General features: G+C 45.9%; 1 protein-coding gene across 3 annotated transcripts in view; it reads left to right on the top strand.

The window, feature by feature from the left end:
• Positions 1–13,883, top strand: part of SAMD4A (sterile alpha motif domain containing 4A) — a 202,126-nt gene extending 188,243 nt beyond the window's left edge. For all 3 annotated transcript variants that reach the window (XM_054970334.1, XM_054970335.1, XM_054970333.1), the window contains one exon: positions 4,690–13,883. In XM_054970334.1, coding sequence (XP_054826309.1) covers positions 4,690–4,718 — 29 coding nt within the window. In that variant the 3' untranslated portion in view covers positions 4,719–13,883. The remainder of the gene's footprint in view (positions 1–4,689) is intronic.
• The last annotated feature ends 5,528 nt before the right edge of the window (positions 13,884–19,411 follow it).

The raw sequence follows: 19,411 nt of genomic DNA, 5'->3' as shown, positions 1-19,411 counted from the left end.
ACAGATTAGTGCCACACTCAGAGCAGTGAACAAAGTCAGTGTTATCATTATCCCCACAATCCAGCTGAGGAGCTGGGGCTAAGAGGAGTGGCTTGCCCAAGGCCACCTGCTGATCTCACGGCAGGAGTGGAAGTCGAACCAGCAGAGTGCTGATTCGCAGCCGAACCGCTTAACCACTGTGCGACAGCAACTTTCCAAACGTTGCTGATCATGGGAAGGGGACATGCGCACGGGCGCTTCATAATGTATTCTCACAGTGTCAGGAGATTGTGTGGGAGCGGGGCCAGCTTGCTTGAGCCCAGCCCTCTCTCTCACATGGCAAGTCAGTGTGCAGAGAGGTCACCTGCACAAGGCAGCAGAGTTGAGAGGGGAAGAAAGGCAAGAGGATTCATTTATCCTCCAGGCCTCTTCTAATTGATCATTGCAACAAATACCAGTGACCTCATCACTGGAACTGATTTTTTAAAAAACAGTGAAGAACTATCCATGTTAAGGAGACGTACCTGAACTAGAAACATAAAATTTCTGGAAATGTTGAGGTCATGGAGAAAATATAATTTATTCTCCGGTTTTGGGGTGGGGGGGCAGAAATTGGGAGGAGGGGTGGAAATGTGTGAAATACTTATTTTATTATTATGGCTAAATTTATTTTACTGCTGTAACAGCATAAAATGCATAATTTATAACTTAGCACATAAAAGTAAACTGTATTTATGGAATTTGGAAGTATAAATGCCTTCGTTTTCTACAGGCAAAATTGTGAATATACCCAATGAGCAGTAGCTGCAAATTGCTACCCTCGGTGCTCCCGTAGCTCATGTATCTTAATTTATGCCATCAAAGCAGTAGGAAAAAATAAAAGTTGAATGTAAAAAGCGCAAATTTTGTAGTAAACAAAAAGCCAAAAAAACGCTCATACAGTCACAACAGTACTAGCAACACATTTATTTATTTACTTCATTTATACTCCACCTTTCTTCCCAAAGTGGGAACTCAAAAGTGGCTTACATCATTCTGGGAACTCAAAAGTGGCTTATATACTTCTCCTCTCCTCTATTGTATCCTCAGAACAACCTTGTGAGGTAGGTTAGGCTAGGGAATCTGTGACTGGCCCAAGGTCACTCAGAAAGCTTCCATGGCAGAGCAGGGGATTTGAACCGGGGTCTTCCAGATCGTAGTTCAACACTCTAACCACTATACCGCCCTGCCTGTCGATATCCAGATGTCGATATCAGGTTGAACTTTATAACATTGAATACTTCAGTAGTCTATCACCATCACAGGCAGCATATTGGTTGTAGGCAAAGTTAGTCACATTTAAACCATAAAGATATATGTGAAAATATGGTAGATATATGTCTTTATCATACTCAAGAATGATAATTGTAGGATTTGTTTATTTGTTTGTTTGTTTATGTCATTTATAGTCCGCCTTTCTCACTGAGACTCAAGGCGGATTACAGAGTGTGAGATTAGTACAATCAGTAGCAAGGACATTTCCATACAGTATCAAGGACATTTCCATAAACAATGTCATAGGGCAGGGGTGGGCAGTTGTTTTGGCTTGGGGGCCACTTTGTGGGAGCGGAGGTTAGCGAAGGGCCTCACCTTTTAAAATGATTGCATTCATTAGTTAACTTTGCATTTCAGAAAAGGTATAAATTGTATCATAAAAATCAATAAATATAAATTAAATAAAATAGTGGTAGTTTTATTCAATTTATTTATTGTGCTAATTTCATATCATCTATAGCTGCAAGCACATTTAATTTTAGAATCAGTTTAATGAGACAAATGTAGGAATGAAGGAAATCTCGGTTCAAGGCGGATTTTTCTGACTGTCTTGGCGGGCCACAAAAAACTCTGTAGCGGGCCGCATGTGGCCTGCGGGCCGCAATTTGCCCACCCCTGTCATAGGGTAAATAAATACAAGTTTACAAAGACATAACATTAGCAAGTATCCAATACAGAGTTGAAGAATTGCTGGAACAGAACATAATCAGTTCTAGGACTGGCATTAGACAACATGAAGCACAGGTAGTGTATAGAAGTACATATTTAAAGCAGCAGATAATGTGCAAGGCAACGTAGTGGTGAAGTCTATGGCCCCTAACTCATTAGCGAAGCATCCGAGACCCCCTCCCTACAATACCAGCTTCCTCTCTGAGTAAAAAGCCTTTTTAAATAATTCGGTTTCGCATTGTTTTCCGAAAGCCAAGAGAGTGGGGGCTCTCCTGGCCTCCTCAGGCAGGCCGTCCCGTGGGGTGGGGGCCACCACAGAGAAAGCGGTTGAGAATGCTGAAGATTGTCTTCCTTAAATGACCCATTCCAAGGGGGTAAAGTAAACTTGCCCTTAAAAGCTTTTCACATTCCAAAATAGAAAATATTCCCTGGTAGTTTCCCCCCCCCACACTGCTTCCCCCAAATTTGCAAGAGTTTACTTGCTTTCACACATCGCCATCTGCTGGTTTGGGTCAATATTACCTCCCTAATGCTCTTGTATATATCACCTGGAATACCTGCTGTGTACTGTTGGGATTGCCCTCTCTCAAAAAGGACTGGAAGAAGTCTAGAATATGATTTAGGGGTTGGAGAACTTTTCTGATGAGAAAGGCTAAAGAGTTTGGGTCTTTTTATTTAGAAAAATGATGGTTAAGGGAGAACACGATAAGAGTCGCCCTAAGTCGAAAGCGACTTAATGGAACAAAGCACAGAGAGATAAAGTGGATATGTATGAAAGAGAATAATAATAGAATACAGAGAAACCCTGTGAAGTTGATGGGAAATAGGTTCAGGACAGAAAAAAGGAAGCATTTCTTTACTCAAGGAGCGATTAGAGTGAAGAATTCAGTTCCTAGCTTAAATGGCTTTAAAGGGGGGTTAGAGAGATTCATGGTCCATCAGTGGCTGACTAAAGGGAGCCTCCACAGTCAGGGGCAGTCAGGGGCAAGATCTTGGCCTGTTTATCAGCCCTACACAGAACCTGGTTAGCCATTGTGTGATTCAGGACGCTGGATCACCGGTCCAAACCAGCAGGGCTCTTGATATTCTTATATAAAGGTATATAGCGAATATTGTAAATAATGCTATATAAAGGTATATAGCAAATATTAGACATAATGTTTTAGTTATTCCCAATAGTCCATAAATATCTGACAGCGCAGAGAAATAATATAACAGTTTAAACAGTATCAAAAGATATAAATAGTTAACAAAACAGTGCAGATTACAACTCAGTTACTATATGAAGTTTTGTAGTTTCATGGACTGCTGAGAATAACTAAAGCATTAATTATAATATTGGCTATACGCCTTTATAATAAAAACAACAACAACATTCGATTTATATACCGCCCTTCAGGACAACATAACGCCCTCTCAGAGTGGTTTACAAAGTGTGTTATTATTATCCCCACAACAATAATTGCCCTGTGAGGTAGGTGGGGCTGAGAGAGCCCTGAGAGAGCTGTGACTGACCCAAGGTCACCCAGCTGGCTTCAAGCGGAGGAGCAGGGAACCGAACCCGGCTCTCCAGATTAGAGTACCACACTCTTTAACCACTACACCAAACTGGCTTTTTTTTTTTTGCTTTCATTTGAAAATTGCTGTGTTTCACAGTGGTTTTATCTTTCTTCAGCACTTGAAAAGAGCTCTTGTGACTTGTTTAAATCACCTTAACATGACAGTGCTGTCCCCATGGTGGCCACAATGATGCCATTCCATCTGCTTAGTCATTCAGTGGCCTTTTGGGCGGGCGTGTCGGAGGCCTCATACACTGGCTGATTCCGCACACGTTGGATAATGCACTTCCAATCCTCTTTAGAGATCATTTGGAACTGAATTTTTCAATTGCAGAACAAAAAATCCACTTCCAAACGATAGCTAAAGTGCATTGAAAGTGCATTATCCAACGTGTGCGGAATCAGCCACTGCTTACATTCTCCCATTCCTTTAGGTGGGGCTTACGCAAGAGAACTTCCCATGGGGTTGTCCCCTTGGTTTTTATTTATATTATCCACTGTTGGAAGAGGAGGACTCAGCGCTTTCCCTTTCCTCAGGTTTCAGAGGGGGACAAACCAAAGAGTTAGAAAGATAGAGAGGTCAGGGCACTCTGTTTACTGCTGTGACTGTCCTTTGATATGCAGATTGCTATTCTCAAGATTTCCTCCTCCTGACTTCCTCCCTCTCACTTCTTCTCTTCCTGACATTGTTCCAGGCAATAACTCTCTCCTTCTCCTCCCTCCTTCTTGGAAGCATGGGTGCAGGACTTATCCTAGAATCCATGCCTATCGTTAGACTAGATAGGTAGTTAGGATCTGTCTCTCGTCCTTTCCTATCAGAGTATGGAGTTCCTGCAATAAGGAACTCTTATTTCTGTTCTAAATATAAACCAAGTGTATGCTTTTATTATTTTCTCTCCTGCACACACACCAGCCAGCAGAACCAGCTCACAACCACCTATAATCACGCTTCCTATGCCACACAATAGACTCTGCTAACAGCCCAAACATAGAATCCTTTAATTAGGTTTCTGGAGCCCACATAACAATTTATTTAGCATCCACTTTGCCAGGTTGATCGGGTGGGGCACCCTGGTTGGATAACTTGTGTCCAGCCTTTTCCCCCAAGCCAGCCCTGCAGCAAGTCCAAAGACGCGGTTCTTTTGTAATTAGTCTCTAAATCTTGCAGATGGAGTCGACAGAACCTCAACCATCTAGGCGAGAGAGAGGTCTGCAGCCAGAGCGCTGGCCGTATCGGAGCAACTGCTGCTGGACCAGTGGCCAACTGGGCAACGAGTCCCCCCAGCGCGCTGAGGATCCCTGGAGATGTTTTGTAACCTTTCCATTCCCATTTTCTCCCCTCTTCCCCTTTGTCTCCTCGTCTCCTTCTCCATCTCTGTTTTCATCTCCCTAAAGGATTGCTTATCTTACCGTTAATGTCAGAAATGTTGCTGGGTTTTATTGCACCTGCAGAGGAGAGAAGATACAGGGGGGGCGACGGAAATAAGAGGGCTTCCCCTGCACCCCAGCAGTTCCTTACAGCATCTAAGGGCGGGTATCTTAGGGGCTAGTGAACAGGCAAGAAACCTCCAGTGTGAACAAGCAAGGGCCGGGGGGAGGGACACGGCAAACGCAACCCTTGATTATAAAGAAATGGACTTTTTTCAGTACATCGCAGAAACACGATCCAAAAGGAAGGGAGTTCCGTGTTGCCTGTATGTAAATATGTCCTGCATTTCGTTGATTGTTCAAACCAAGATTGGAGCTGTTGCGATTTAAGGTGTGTGTGTGTGTGTGTCGAGAACAGGAAATGAACAAGGCCGACCAGCTTCCCTTTGGCGCAGTTAAAGAGAGCGGCATTGGATTTTGTGCACTGTTTACACAAAAGGCGGGTAGAAGAGAGTGCATCTGACGTTCTGGGCACTCCACTCTCCTTCTTGCACTGCGGTATTACTCAGTTGAACTGCCGGGGTTGGCCAGCCCCACCGTTCTGAATCTGCCACCCCAGGGGCTGTCATGCACGTCCCACCCTGCTCTGGGCAGCCGGGTTCCCTTACGATAATGTACTTGTGTGTGTGTGTGTGTGACGCATCTGAAGGAAACACGATGGCTGGGACAAACTGGGACGAAGATGCTGCCAGGAGAAGCGGAAAAACTGCATGGGCAGCAGCTAAAATAGGGGAGCGACTCGAGGCTCTGTGGTCCGGTCGGAGAACACTTCCAGACCCTCGTGAAGAAGCAGGGCCTTAGGTGTTTCCTTCTCTTCCTGCTGCCGTAACGGATCACTTGCATGGTATCTGCGTGTGTTTTTCGTGTGTCTTAATTAGCAGCAGGGTTTGCATTTTAAAATAACTGCCAAGCTATTGCTTCTAAAGGGCCTTGGGGCACTGTGTGACTTCCCCCCCTGACTTTCCGACCTGGGGCAGAGCAAAGTGCTGACAAAGGGTGCGAGAAAGTTGTAGGGCAGACAGAGTTACGTCAAAAGGACTGAGCTGAGAAAGTCCTGGTCCTTTTATTTTGTGCATTTCTGAGAGAGAGGATGTAAAAGACGTCACATCAGGGCTTTACACATCTGGCTCCACATCTTAGGAGGAAGGGAATATTCCCCCCCCCTCCAAGTCCATCCGAGAGGGCTGAGGCATGCTCGCTTAGTTTGGTGCTGTAACACAAAACTGGAAGTGCGGGGACAGTCGTGTGCAAAAAACCCCAAAATACCACAGAGCACAAAGTCTTGTGCAAATTTTCCCGGTGTGCTTTGCATGCAGAACTGAAGAAAAGACGTGGGCTTGGTTCCCACAAACCCGTTCTACTAATGTGTAGTGCTTTCCTCCAGCACAACAGCCCTTCACCTGATACACGAGGAAAGCCTCTTGCACAAAGGGAAGGCTCCTTGCGTTGGGGGAAAGTGGCATCGTTAACAGGTCTGTGAGGACCAAGCCTGGTGCAACATTCAGCTCTGATCATTTGGTGTCAAATTAAAACCTACTGTTTTGGTGGAAGAAAAGGATTATAGGGTGGGAGAGTATGCCCACACACACCTCTTATGGCACAAGCTGTGTTTGTTTAGCACTGGTCTCCATTGAAGGCTGATTTTCTTCTGAAATTCCCTGGTATGTTCCCCTAGCCCTCGTAAATTTGCTGGAGGAGAGTTTTGCGGACACCATGGACAGCCAAAGAGACAAATAAGTGGGTACTAGATCAAATCAAGCCTGAATTCTCCCTAGAAGCTAAAATGACAAAACTGAGGCTTTCGTACTTCGGTCACATCATGAGAAGATAAGATTCTGTGGAAAAGTCAATAATGCTAGGAAAAGTGGAAGGCAGTAGGAAAAGAGGAGAACCTAAAATGAGATGGCTGGAAATAAAAGAAGCCACGTCCTCCAGTTTGCAGGATCTGAGCAAGTCTGTTAATGATAGGACGTTTTGGAGGTCTTTCATTCATAGGGTCACCATTGGTCGGAGGTGACTTGATGGCACCTAAAATACATATTCCATTGAAATAGCTGCTTTCGGTTGGAAGGGCCTGTCAAGTTCCACGGGGACGGGCATCTTGGCTTGGAATTACCTGGGCTGGCAAGATGATGAAGCTCCAGTGTCTTCTACAGACTGCTGGGGTCTCCTCAAAGGCTGTGGATGGGTTGAGGAGGTAAGATGCAAGGGGCGAGCTCCTCAGAGCTTTCCCCAAAGTATCTCTCACAGGCGTACGTTGAGCCCCACTAATTTTAAGATTCCTTGGGGGCCAATTTCCTACACCACCTTAGTCGCTGGTACTTGTTTGGCTGGCAGCCACGTTAAAGAGGCCTGCGACATGAGCTGGGTGTTACCAGAGGGGCATGAGAAGGAGCCATCTTGGCATGACTCCCACACGCTGCTGTGGTAATCTTGGAAGGGAGAGGCCCTTCCTTCCAAATAAGAACGGAGTGACAGCCGGTGTCCTTACTTAGACGTTCCTTTGGAATCGGTGAGGCCTGCTTCCCGTCAACGTGTTTAGGATTTGAGGTGTCGGTCATTCGAGCCAGTCAAAGTACATAAGAGGGGGAAACTCCTGTGCGCTTTTTGGTCCTGTGAGGTAACTGGAGGATGTGTTGGCACTAGGCAGGCAGAACGGGCCCTTCCTGTGCTAAAGAGCCAGGCAGGAGGAGAAGCTAAGCACAGCGGCTTGAGGCAGCAGTTCCCACCCTGTCTAAATAAGAAGTCTGTTCTGGGGCTTGTTTGTGTTGGAGGGGAGACACTGCTGCCTTTCTCCGGGCCTTGGCAGATGGGGTCATGCTTGAGGCTGGGAGGGGACCGTAAAGGAAGCTAGCCTGGCTGCTCTTGCCTGAGCACAGGAGAGGACAGCCTACAGGGCGGGTCAGCGGAAAGGTTTCAGAAGGAACAGCCTGGGTTCCACGTCCTTTGAGTGCGGCCCATTTGCACCCAAGCTAAACACACAGTGCCTTGGAAGGCACCATTGAGAAAACCTGGAAGCGCAGCAAGGTCACACGGGTGCAGGCATGGAACCGATGGGATTTGCACGGGCTGGACGAGAGCTGGTCCATCCGGGGCAGATTTTATTCCTAACAATCTGTAAGGACCTGCCAGCTGAATCTCAATAATTTCACTGCAAGAGTCCAAGACTTCATGAGTTAAAGATTTATTGAAGATCCCCAAATGTTCTTTGTTAGGAATAAAATCTGATTCTCAGTACCCAGCATATATAGACATTTAAGCACAGTCCTGTTCCCCCCTCCGAGTCCCCTCGTCTATCTCCAGTGAATACGGGAAGGAATTTAGCTACGATAGATAACTACTGGAATGCAAGGTTTTTTATCTATGGCAACAGCTCTTGTCTTGGTAAAAGATCAACACTGCTCCTCTGCCTGCTTCCAGAGAAGAAACAGTGTCAGCTAACAGGAATTTTTACACAGCATGTCAATGCATATCGAACCACAACATGAAGTCTGAAGCGTGGCAGGGGCTGACTGTGAAGCTTGGCTTATGGAAGAGGCCGTGACCCTGACACAGACTGTAGTGACTTGGGATTCCTTAGAGTTGCTTAGGAAAGGCAACACTAGGAGGTGGCAGGTAGGTAGAATGTAAAGTTGACCAGGCAGCCTCACAGACTCCTCTGCAGTCTGCCACCACCTCTTTGCGGCTTCGGGAATGTGCGCTGCAGTCACCGATAGGAAGCCGCCATGTACTTTTTCATGTAGCACCGAAGCACCACATCTTACCGTGCATCGGTATCCTATTAGTAGGTGGTACAATTCCTGCTCCTGTAGACAGCTTTCATTTTAGAAAACTGAAGTTCCCGGTTGTCACAGTTCAGGAAGTCACTGTACTTCAGCCGTACTGGGAGCCATGACAGCTTGCTGTAAAGTTGCACATATCGGGGTTGTTTTGTTGTGATTTGTGTGTTCTGCACTTTTAGAGTGATTCCGCACACGTTGGACAATGCACTTCCAATCCTCTTTATAGATCATTTGGAACGGATTTTTGTGTGCGGAACAAAAAATCTACCTCAAACGATTGATAAAGTGCATTGAAAGTGCGTTATCCACCATGTGCAGAATCAGCCCTACCTTTTCTGTGGAGGTTTCCCCGGAAAGAGCACTCCCACCACTCCAAGGGCAGTCCTTGGTCGTGTGCTACAGTACCAAACACTGGGTATCTCTACAATACAGATCTAAAGCTGATTTAAAATCAGTTTCAATGTCCTGGCTTCCTTCCCCCTCAAAGAACTGCGGGGACTGTAGTTTAGTGAAGGTACTGAGTATTCCTCGTGAAGATAGTGCGACAGATTTAAACTGAGGCTGATTTGAAATGAACATAATTCATCTACTCAAATAATTCACGGCACTTTCACTGCTGTATATTCACTCTCAGCTTCATCACAAAACTACAGTTCCCAGAGTTCACGGGTTTGAAGCGATGGCAGTTAATCCAACTTTGAAACTCTGTGCTGTGGATGTGTCTAAAGGCCAGACTACAAGTGATGAATGACACAGGTTGGACACTTGTCAGCTTCCCTCAAGTTTTGGCGGGAAATGTAGGCAGCTTGGCAGAATGTTGGACAAGTGACAGTTGAAAAGTCAGTTGGACAGTAGTCGGAGAGCCAAGCTGCAAGACCAGGACGCCTACCTTTCCCATCAAAACTTGAGGGAAGCTGACAAGTGTCCAACCTGTGTCAGGCGTCACTTGTAGCTTGGCCCTAAGGGATGGGGCAGGAAGCTTTCCTTCCCACCCCGCAATACGCTGAGGTGCGTTTCCCCCAGCAATGAAAGATTCTTCCATCAACACCCAGTGGTGCGTCTCTCGGTCCGTTTTCATTGAGGATAAGAACGTTCTCTGCACCCGATCACAGAAGGTAACATAGTGCCAAACGTTTGCTGTGAGTTATTTTTTCATAGGTAGCGTGGAAGGGGCGGGGGGAGGGAACAGGCTGTCCCTGAGCAACCAGACCTGTAGACAGAAAAGATATATATGTAAATTGCATTTGAGATGCAGCATTTTAAAAACTTTTTTTTAAAAAAAATAGTTAACAGAAGTGCCAAAACGCAATTTTCAATTCTAGGTTTCAGGTTTACCGGAATGCATGATGACAATGAAAAGAGAGCATGTTTCGAGTGGCGTAAAGAAGGGACATGGTAGAGGAGGGAGAGGTTTCCGAAAGTGATTTGAAAGGCACTTGACGGGAGAAATGCCATCCACCACGCCCTGTGACAGGTGGAATCTGTGCATTCCTGCGCAGATGCCATCGGTTGCAAAGCGGCTTTAAGCAGGAGGCCGGCTTGGCGAATTGTTGTCTAGGAACTGGACAGAGACGTTGGGAAAAGGGCATCTTCAGTGTTTTGGAGTCTACAAAACTGTGCATTGTTGCTTGTGTGGGAATCTTTGGGGGGGGGAGGAAGGAAGATGTTCCTCAAAGTATTTACAGAATCAGAAACTTTTATTTATTCATTTGCTGAATATAAAAAAAACAGAGGTTATCTGATTATTAAGATATATTATTTTGGATATATATATATGACATATAACTCGCTCTGGCTGGTAACCATGATAAAATCCCAATATTAACACCAATGTAATTCTTTTTCCCCCCTTGTAATAAGAGTGCTTTTTTGCCCCACTGATGGCCTCTAGGTACATTATCTTGTGTGTGTGTGTGTTGCTGTTTCTCGTATATTCAAAAGAGGGCTCCAGATACATTTTAAGAGGCTCGTCCATATTCCTGTATCGACTGCAGGTAGAAAGATTTTAAAGGGAGGGGGGGAAATCTAAAATAAAAATAAATCTATTTATTAAGGGGGGAAAGCCATGGAAGTCAAATGTTTAGTATCTCTCACAGTGGCAGTGCCTTTATTTTTTTTTAAACTACCCATTTTATCCCCAATCACAACCATTTTTTTAATAAGTAATTATGATAGCGTGGGGCATCGCAGGTTACCTAGTAATTTGTTTGGCTTTCTTTTTTCCCTCTACCTTGCTGTCATTACAGGAGTGTGTCAGCTGGTGATTTTGCCCTACCCTGCCGGAGGCCTTTTTTACTATGCGATTATCATGTATGAGATTTTTATACTGGTGCTTGTTGTTTTTTTTTCTTTTTAGTTGTTTATAATGATGGGGAAATGCTAGTAGAGATGTACACTGCACTGTGGTGGGGGAAATGGCGGGGTGTTGTGGCTGATGCTCTGTCCAGAAACTCATTTGGGGACAGCGGTTGACAAGGGAGAGGAAAGATTTTTGGATAGCTTATTTCCCGCACTGTGGTGCTGTACTGCAGCAAAAACGAATCCAGAATTTCCAAGCGCCTTTCGCTTTCTCTTTCTACTACAGGGGCCAAGTCATGTGAGGCCAGCGGTCTAAGCACCAGGCCCTTTGGCCATCTATGGAAAAAGAAAGTCATTGCCCACCGAAAGGGGGCCAGCCATGAGCTGACATGTGGCAACCGTTTCAGAAAACAGATGTGTGGTTGCCCTTTTAAGCGCTCCCAAGTAGTCCTATTTTTAGGAGGCTCGTTTGAAGGCACTTGCCTGTGGTGCGTCTCCTCAGGATGCCATTTGGATTTTCCACCTCAGGCACCAAAAATGTTTTAGGTTTGGTTCCAGAAATCTGGTCTTCCATTTTGGGATAAGGCTGCCAGTCCCCCGCTGGGGGCGGAGATTCCCCCACTTGCACCCTTCACCCCCTGCCCCCACTTACTTGGCCGGCGGGGGAGGCATGGGTCTCCTGGGTGTGCTCCTGGGCACGTGGCGCGCTTCTGGGTGGCAGGGAGTGCTCCCGTGGGTCCAGTTTGGGCCCAGATTAGGCCGCTCGAGCGCAAGGGAGTGTTCCCCCCCTCAGCAGTGGCCTGTTCCAGCCCTTTTTGGGCCCAATCCGGGCCGTTTCAGCTCCAATCAGGCCTGAATCACCCCCCTGCAGAGCACAAGAGTGCTCCCAGCCTGCGCGATGATGCCATTTCCTGGAAGTGACATCATTGTGCAGGCCCAGGAGCGAAGAAGAAGACCAGGTAGGTGCCAGGCCTCCAATCTCCCACTGGGGAGGTCGGGGGACGCGGCAACCCTATTTTGGGATGCCCATCCCACTGCTATCAGCATCTCCTTATCTTTGTGTCCCTTCCCTGCCAACAGAAGGGCTTCTGCGCTCTCAGCGGAGCTCCACACAGGTTCAAGGCCCGTCCCTTGCTCACATGGAGCTTCTTGTTTATGACGGAGCCCTAGAGGGCTCTTGACTCGACAGAAGAGCCAGGAGATTGCCTTACGTGTAGCAGACGGGGACCTGAACAAGTCTTTTATGGCAGATTTTGATATCTGAGTACTTTGCAAGCTGTTGGTGGTTACGATGTATGCAAGAATCCACAGGGGAGAAAGTAATCTTAATTTCTTACTGATGGATATTCTCTTGGGGAGAGGCTTGAAGCAGAAAAAGGGAGGGACTTCTTTAACTGCTTTCTTATTGACGCTCAGTGCCAGCTTGTACCCGCTTCCTTTTACCCTTATGTGCACCTGTTACCAAACAGGTAGCAGCGATGCATGTTCTACAGATGTCCTCCAGTCCTGGCCAAGAAAGAAAGAAAATACTGATATGGTGGACACAAACTTTTCTTTAGAGGCGCCATTTGCTACCACTCTCGTGCAAATGGAATCTGTCGTCCCCAGATCACAGAAGCCACCCCGCCCCCAACAAAGGATGAACGGAGCAGTCTAGGGCCCTGCCCTGGGGCTCCAGAGGCCAAGTTTCAGCCAGGGCTAAATGTTTATCTTGTCAACTTTCTCTCTCCGTGAGTCCCGAAGGCTTGCCTAGATGCTCCAACAGACATAGAGCTGCTCCCCCGCCATGTTTCCCCCCCCCCTTCCTTGTAACATCCAGGTGAATACAACGTTTGATACGGCATCATTCTGTAGTACTCTTTTCCTGGCTCACATCAGTGGTTGTGTGACTGGGCAGCCCAAGGAAATTTATTGTATTTGTTTCATGCTACTTGCGGGGGGACAGAACAACGTGGAGTAACACCACCTCCATGTCTCTGTTGATATTCAGGATAGCCCAACAGGCGCAGCTGCCTTCCCCCACCTCAGTCTTCCAGATTTTCTGGACGTGGCTGATTTCATGACGTGAAAGGGTAGATCTAGTAGAAAAGTATAATTTGCACACAGCTACGATCACACTAAAGTTAATTTTATACAAGTCATCGGTGTTTGCAAAACGAGTTTTATTTTTTGTATTCCTTTAATCTTTACTTAAAAGGTGAATGTGTATTCCTCTGGGAGGAATTGCAAGAAAAAAAAAACCAGGAATGTTAATAAATGTTAAAAACAGAATCCTTCCTCCCTTATTAATATATAACCCTTATGTATTTATGCCTATTGTAAGCAGATGAGAAAAAAAAGAAAGCTTGGACTACCATTCTTTTGCATGCCAGATATAGGCAAAAAATTAAAATGCCTTCTATTGTACGTGCATGCATTTAGCCTTGACCTTTGGGGGAGTTTTTGCTTTTAATTTTTTTTCCAAGGGGTGTATTTCCCCTGTATAAAATTAGTGCACAAAGAAATATTTTTGCCTAGTTAATGTTGCCGAGCAATGCATATTTTTTAAAAGAAAATTTGTCATATATGGAAATAGCATGTTTGTTTACAAGTATCAGCTTCCTGGTTATACAGAAGAAGAAGACGACGATGAAAAGAGAAAAAGAGACACTAATGTTTGGAGATGCTGTTCTTTGCAACTGTACAGTTTTCAATTTGTTGTTATTACCGGTGAAACACCCTTGTGATTTCAACTTGCTACAGTATATATATTTATTATTTGTTTTTCTCCCATGTAACTAGGAATCATGCCTACATTTCATATCGCCGTTATATTGAAAGTGAAGGGAGATGATTAATACAAGATTTTGTAACAGTGGGGAGTATTGGCTCTTGATTTGGTTTGGGAAGGGGGAGGAGAATGCATCTTTTCAGCCGCTTCTTTGAAGGCAGCGAAGGGCAGTAATCCTTGGTATAGGGCCAACAGCACATGCATGGAAACCGGGAAGATGTTACAACTAGCCTTTCTAGCCACGTTCCCATATTCTGCATCCAAACCCTGCACCGCAAAGCTGTCTTTCTCACAATTTGAGATGCACGGACACTGGCGCTTCCTCTTGAGGAACTGTGTTTCCATGTCCCTGCTTTTTTGGAGTGGGACCCCAACACAAGAGAAAGCTTAAGTAGTCCCCCCATGCCACCAAGGTGTAGACTCTTCCCAAAACAACTGAAGCTGCCTTCCTCATGCAAAGACAAACCATCGGGGTTTTGTCCCAACATTCTTCCAGGGAACTCAGAGAAAGGTACGTGGCTTTCCCTTTCCTCATTGGAGGCTTCCCAGTAACCCTGCGAGGCAGTGTGAACTGCACAGCAGGTTGGAAATCTGAGCCCAAGTCTTCCAAACTAGAGGTTTGGAAACAGAGGAAAATGACCTATGAAATGGAAGTCTATGAGAATTTTGAATGAACTGACCTATCAGGCAACTATATATTGGCATATTGTGAAGGCTTTTGAAGAAGCGTGGTGCAGTGAAACGGGGGTACCAACATAGCCGGCAAACCTGTTGCCAATTTCCCGCCAGGGGGTTGTCTACAGCAGATGAGACGCTCTCAACGGCGTTCGGATTGATATTCGGCAAACTTACAGCTGCGGTATTGTTGATTCTGTGCCTGTAAAATTGGAATACTTGAAGCTTTCGAGCTCATAAAAGGAATATTTTTTGCAGCACGACGGTCTGTGGGACTTTGTCTTTTCACGCCTTTTCATTTGAAGACCGTCCCCTTGTGGATTTTTTGGTGTTTCACGGACCACGAACTTTTCATGGTCCAGTGCCGGTTTGTGAACTGACCAGTTCGTCGGTCTGGGCCAGCACTGGGAGCGCTTTAAACCCCGCCCCTTGTTCCAGCTGACTGGCGAGCCCACCAGTCAGCTGGAGCATGGGGGATTTAAATGTTAAAGCGCTTCTGTAAGGAGGGGATTTAAATGTTAAAGCGCTCCTGCTGCTGCTTGCCACTGGGGCAGGGAGGCTTTAACAGACAACGGACCAGTGAAAAGACCGTAGGGTACATGGAAAACGGGCGTCCCACGACGTGCCAGTTTGCAAACGCCAAACCGGCCTGATCCATGTTAAATTTTGGTCCATTTTCCAGTCTGTGCCCACCTCTATTCCAAACTCTAGGCCAGAACAAATCACTACACCGCAGTGACTCTAGTAAAAAACAATTTCTAGGTACTAACTGCTGTTGGAGCGACTGATGTTCATTTACCTCAGAGTTGCTATGCAACCAGCCTGCTAAATGCAAGAGAAATGCCCTTTTCCTTTTATAAACACCGAGGGTTTTCTACATACGTGTCTCGTCTTCGGATTTCAACGCCTTTGCTGTGCTGACTCCATATTTTATTTTTAAACTACCTGAGTGGAAAACTGGTATATTCTAAACAGCCAAAGAAGCCTTGTTCCAAGACAGTGGGCAAGTCCAGGAACATACAGCACATTGCCCTTCTGTGTTCGTAAATCGGTTTCCACGTTAACAGCCACCACGTGGACCTCACAAAATGAATCCATAACTTGCCAAGGTGTGAGGGAGTTCCCATATCTTCGAACGCCACTTTATTGTATTGTGTGTTTGAGGGAATACACCTCCTGGTGTTCGTTCTATGCAACCCTTAGCAGATTTACTCAGAAGTAACTCTTAAGGACTAAAGAGCACTGCTGGATCCACAACGGGGGCACAGAGGCCAACCCCCTCCCACAATTTGGATCCAGAGGTATGCTGCATCGGAGCATGGAGGTTCCATTTTGATATGGCAAATCGCCGTTGATCAACTCCATCCTCTGAATTTTTTCTAATCCTTTTTTAAAATAAACTTTTATTGAACGAGAATACAACACAAACTTGATTTTTTAAAAAGATTAATAAAAATATAACAGTAAATTCCAGAAACGAGAATATAACAAGTACATGAATGTTGAGCAATTTAGCAGACTATACTCTTCCGTGTTAAACCAAAAAAGTGAGAGTTGAGTAGAGCAGGCATTTAATAATAATATAGTATTTTGTGAAGAATGTGGTTATTACAGTCCTTTTGGTTCGATTATATTAGATGAGATTTTCTCTATTAGAAATTTTTGAATCCCTTTTTAAAGTCGTCTGGATTATTGGCCATCACAGCATCCTGCAGCAGTGAGTTCTACAATTTAATTATGTGCTGTGTGGAGTATTACCTTTGTATCTTTCCTGAATGGAATGGAACCCGTCGATGTAATTGTGGCCTGCAAATTCTAGTAATATAGGGAAAGGACAAAAGAAATTATCCACTTTTCCCACAGCATGATAAATATTTCAAACCACTGCTGATCAGTTTTGCCGCTGCTGCTACCTGGAACTTGGGCTGAATAAAACTAGGTTTTAAAATACTGCAAATGACAAATAGCAGAATGTCCAGCTAACATATTTCTTCTCTAGCTCTGAGGAATCCTATATAGCTAATAAAAATCTCAAGTTACCAAACTGCAAAGAAAGCACACATGAAGAAATATATCGTTCCTTTTCTTTTAAAAAATGCAAACTCGATTTAGGATCCTTATATACATTATTAAAGCTTTTCCTCTGGATCCCATGAACAAGTTCTGTGCATGCATGATAGTCTCTGCTGCAGACTATGCTTCCTAGCACTTCCATTTGCACAAGGGCTATGGTTGCCAGCCTCCAGGTGAGGCCTGGAGACCTTCCAGAATTTCAACCAATCTCCAGACTACAGAGATCCGTTCCCGTAGAGAATATGGCTGCTTTGGAGGGTGGACTATGTCATTATTATACCTTGCTGAGGTCTCTTCCTTCCCCACACCTTGCCTTCTGTAGCCTCTCCCCAAATCTCCAGGAATTTCCCAACCTGGAACAGGCAAGTCTAAAAAGGGCCCATTGAAAAATCACTGATCTTGTGCAATGGATGTTTTAGCAGACGAGAGGAAGCACGCTCCATGGCAGAGACTAATGCACACGAAATGCATTTATAGGATCTGAGCTGTCAGCTTTAGTCATTCTGTTTGTGTTTAATTTCACAACGCTGCTCAGCCTGGAAGCAAAGTGAGTAACCTGGCCAGCCTTGGCATCTCATGGTGAAATCTTTTGCCTTATAAAACAACCAGTTCAATGTTATACCCCCAAATAATGATGACATATTTATTAGGCCTGTTCCTTCTTGGTGCCACTCGGCTAATACCAGTTCCCAGGTTTGAGCTGTTGGTTCCCAGAAATACTTTAAAAAAAAAAAATAGTGCTCTGAGGTGATTTGAAGGCAGCCTGATTTCCCACCCTTCAAAAGGGGGAAGTGAAGCGATTCCTTCCTGAGGCAGAGACTCCCTGCCACCATTATCAAAAAACTGAGGGTTTTTATTATTGTTGTGTTGTTATTATTCTCACGACAATCACCCTGTGAGGGCTGAGAGAGCTCTGAGAGAGCTGTGACTGACTCAAGGTCACCCAGCTGGCTTCAAGCGGAGGAGTGGGGAATCAAACCCAGCTCTCCAGATTAGAGTCCTGCCACTCTTAACCACTACACCAAACTGACTCTCAGGGCCAAGCTACACATGACGAATGACACTTGAACGGCAAGTGGATTGAGTGGAGCGCAAGTGAACAGGGAGAAATGCACTTGCCGTTCAAGTGTCATTCGTCATGTGCAGCTTGGCCCTCAGTTGTATAACTGCATGATATGTTGCCCACTCCAAGTCTTGTTGACCGGACATGTGCTGGGAGGTCTGTATTCAGAGTTTAATTTCCAGCGTGTGGGTTCTGGGAGTTGATTCAGATTACAACTGTGCCCGGCAAAGGCTTAAGGCCTTTCCACTCTCCTAACCTGAAGGCCATCTTCTGTTGAGGAAGCTTTACATGTACTGCTGGAGGACTACACGCAAACTTCCCAGAGTTTTTTTCTGGGAAAAGAGGTGACGGAACTCTCAAGAGGGAAATGAGGAAGAAACACACGGGATTCTTTGAAATCATATTATTTCCAAGCACTATTGCCAAGTATTTTCAAGAGGTGCCGGAACGCCTTTCCACTGCGTTCCCCCTGAAAAAAAGCCCTGCTTCCTTAACAGAGCAAACAGCTACTTTGCAGAGCTCTTTCCGCTCGGGAACGTGGTGTTGAAGGTGAAGGCTTAACTCCCTTCTCTGTACACATTGCACTCCCGATCTGGATCAAGCCCACGTGTGCCTATGAATTAACTTTTGAGTCTGGTCAATAGTAATCAGGGCAGACCTGTAAACAATGAAGGGGTGCCAATTCCAAGCTGTGTAATTCCTGGAGATCTGAGGGCGGAGCCTGGGCAGGGCGGGGTTTGGGGAGGAACTGCAGCAGTTTATAATGCCACAGAGTTCACCCTGCAATGCAGCCATTTTCACTAGGGGAGCTAGAGAAAATTCTGGGAGAGCTGCAGGTCCCACCTCAAGGTTGGCAACCGTAATGTAGTTAGGCCCTGAGAGGGCTCCATTTTCACGTTGGCCAGAAGGTGGGCACTGGTCACAGGAAGGGCTTGTCTGCTGGCTTTACAAAGGATTCATAGATCCCCTGGAGATCCCCCATGGACCAAAAGGGGTCCCAGACCGCACTTAAGATTAAGAATCATTAACATATAAGTCCCCCAAGTGAATCCTCCCCATAGTACAGAGAGCTGCCCATCTTGGTGGCTCACAGTGATATGAGAAGGAGAGACAGCTCCCCAGTCCAGGTTAATTTACTAAAGGTTGCTATTGTGTTAGCTTATTGGTAGAAGACCTGCAACTGGCCGAGGGCGGGGGGGGGGGTCCCTGCGGTAAGGTTACCAGCTCCAGGTTGGGAAATTCCTGGAGATTTTGTGTTCAGAGCCAGGACAGAGCAGGATTTGGGGAGGGGAGGGACCACAGCAGGATATAGTGCCGTAGAGCCCACCCTCCGAAGCAGCCATTTTCTCCAGGGGAACTGATCTCTATGGCCTGGAGATCGGTTGTAATTCCAGGAGATCTCCAACCACCACCTGGAGGCTGGCAACCCTACTCTGTGGCCAAGGGTGGCCTTAGTAACTCTGGGACCCTGGACAAAAGTCCGGGATGGGGCCTCAGAGTCATTGCCAGCCCCCCTTCCAAGGACCAAGGAAGGGGTGGCCCTCACCCTTTGTGAGGCAGGTGAGAGTCTTTGCTGGGAGCCTTGGGTGAAGCAGGTGCAACCCGCCACCGCTGAGCCAGCTGCTTGGGCCATGGATGGGGCAATTGCAAGTGACAATGGCAGGTGTGTGTGCATTATGTGCCATCAAGTTGCCTCCGACCAATGGCGACCCTGTGAATGAAAGATCTCCAAAACTTCCTATCATTAACAGACATGCTCAGATCCTGCAAACTGGAGGACGTGGCTTCTTTTATTGAGTCC

The sequence above is a fragment of the Eublepharis macularius genome, chromosome 2 (assembly GCF_028583425.1).
Source record: "Eublepharis macularius isolate TG4126 chromosome 2, MPM_Emac_v1.0, whole genome shotgun sequence".
NCBI lineage: Eukaryota > Metazoa > Chordata > Lepidosauria > Squamata > Eublepharidae > Eublepharis > Eublepharis macularius.
This window is presented reverse-complemented; position numbering and strand designations above follow the sequence as displayed.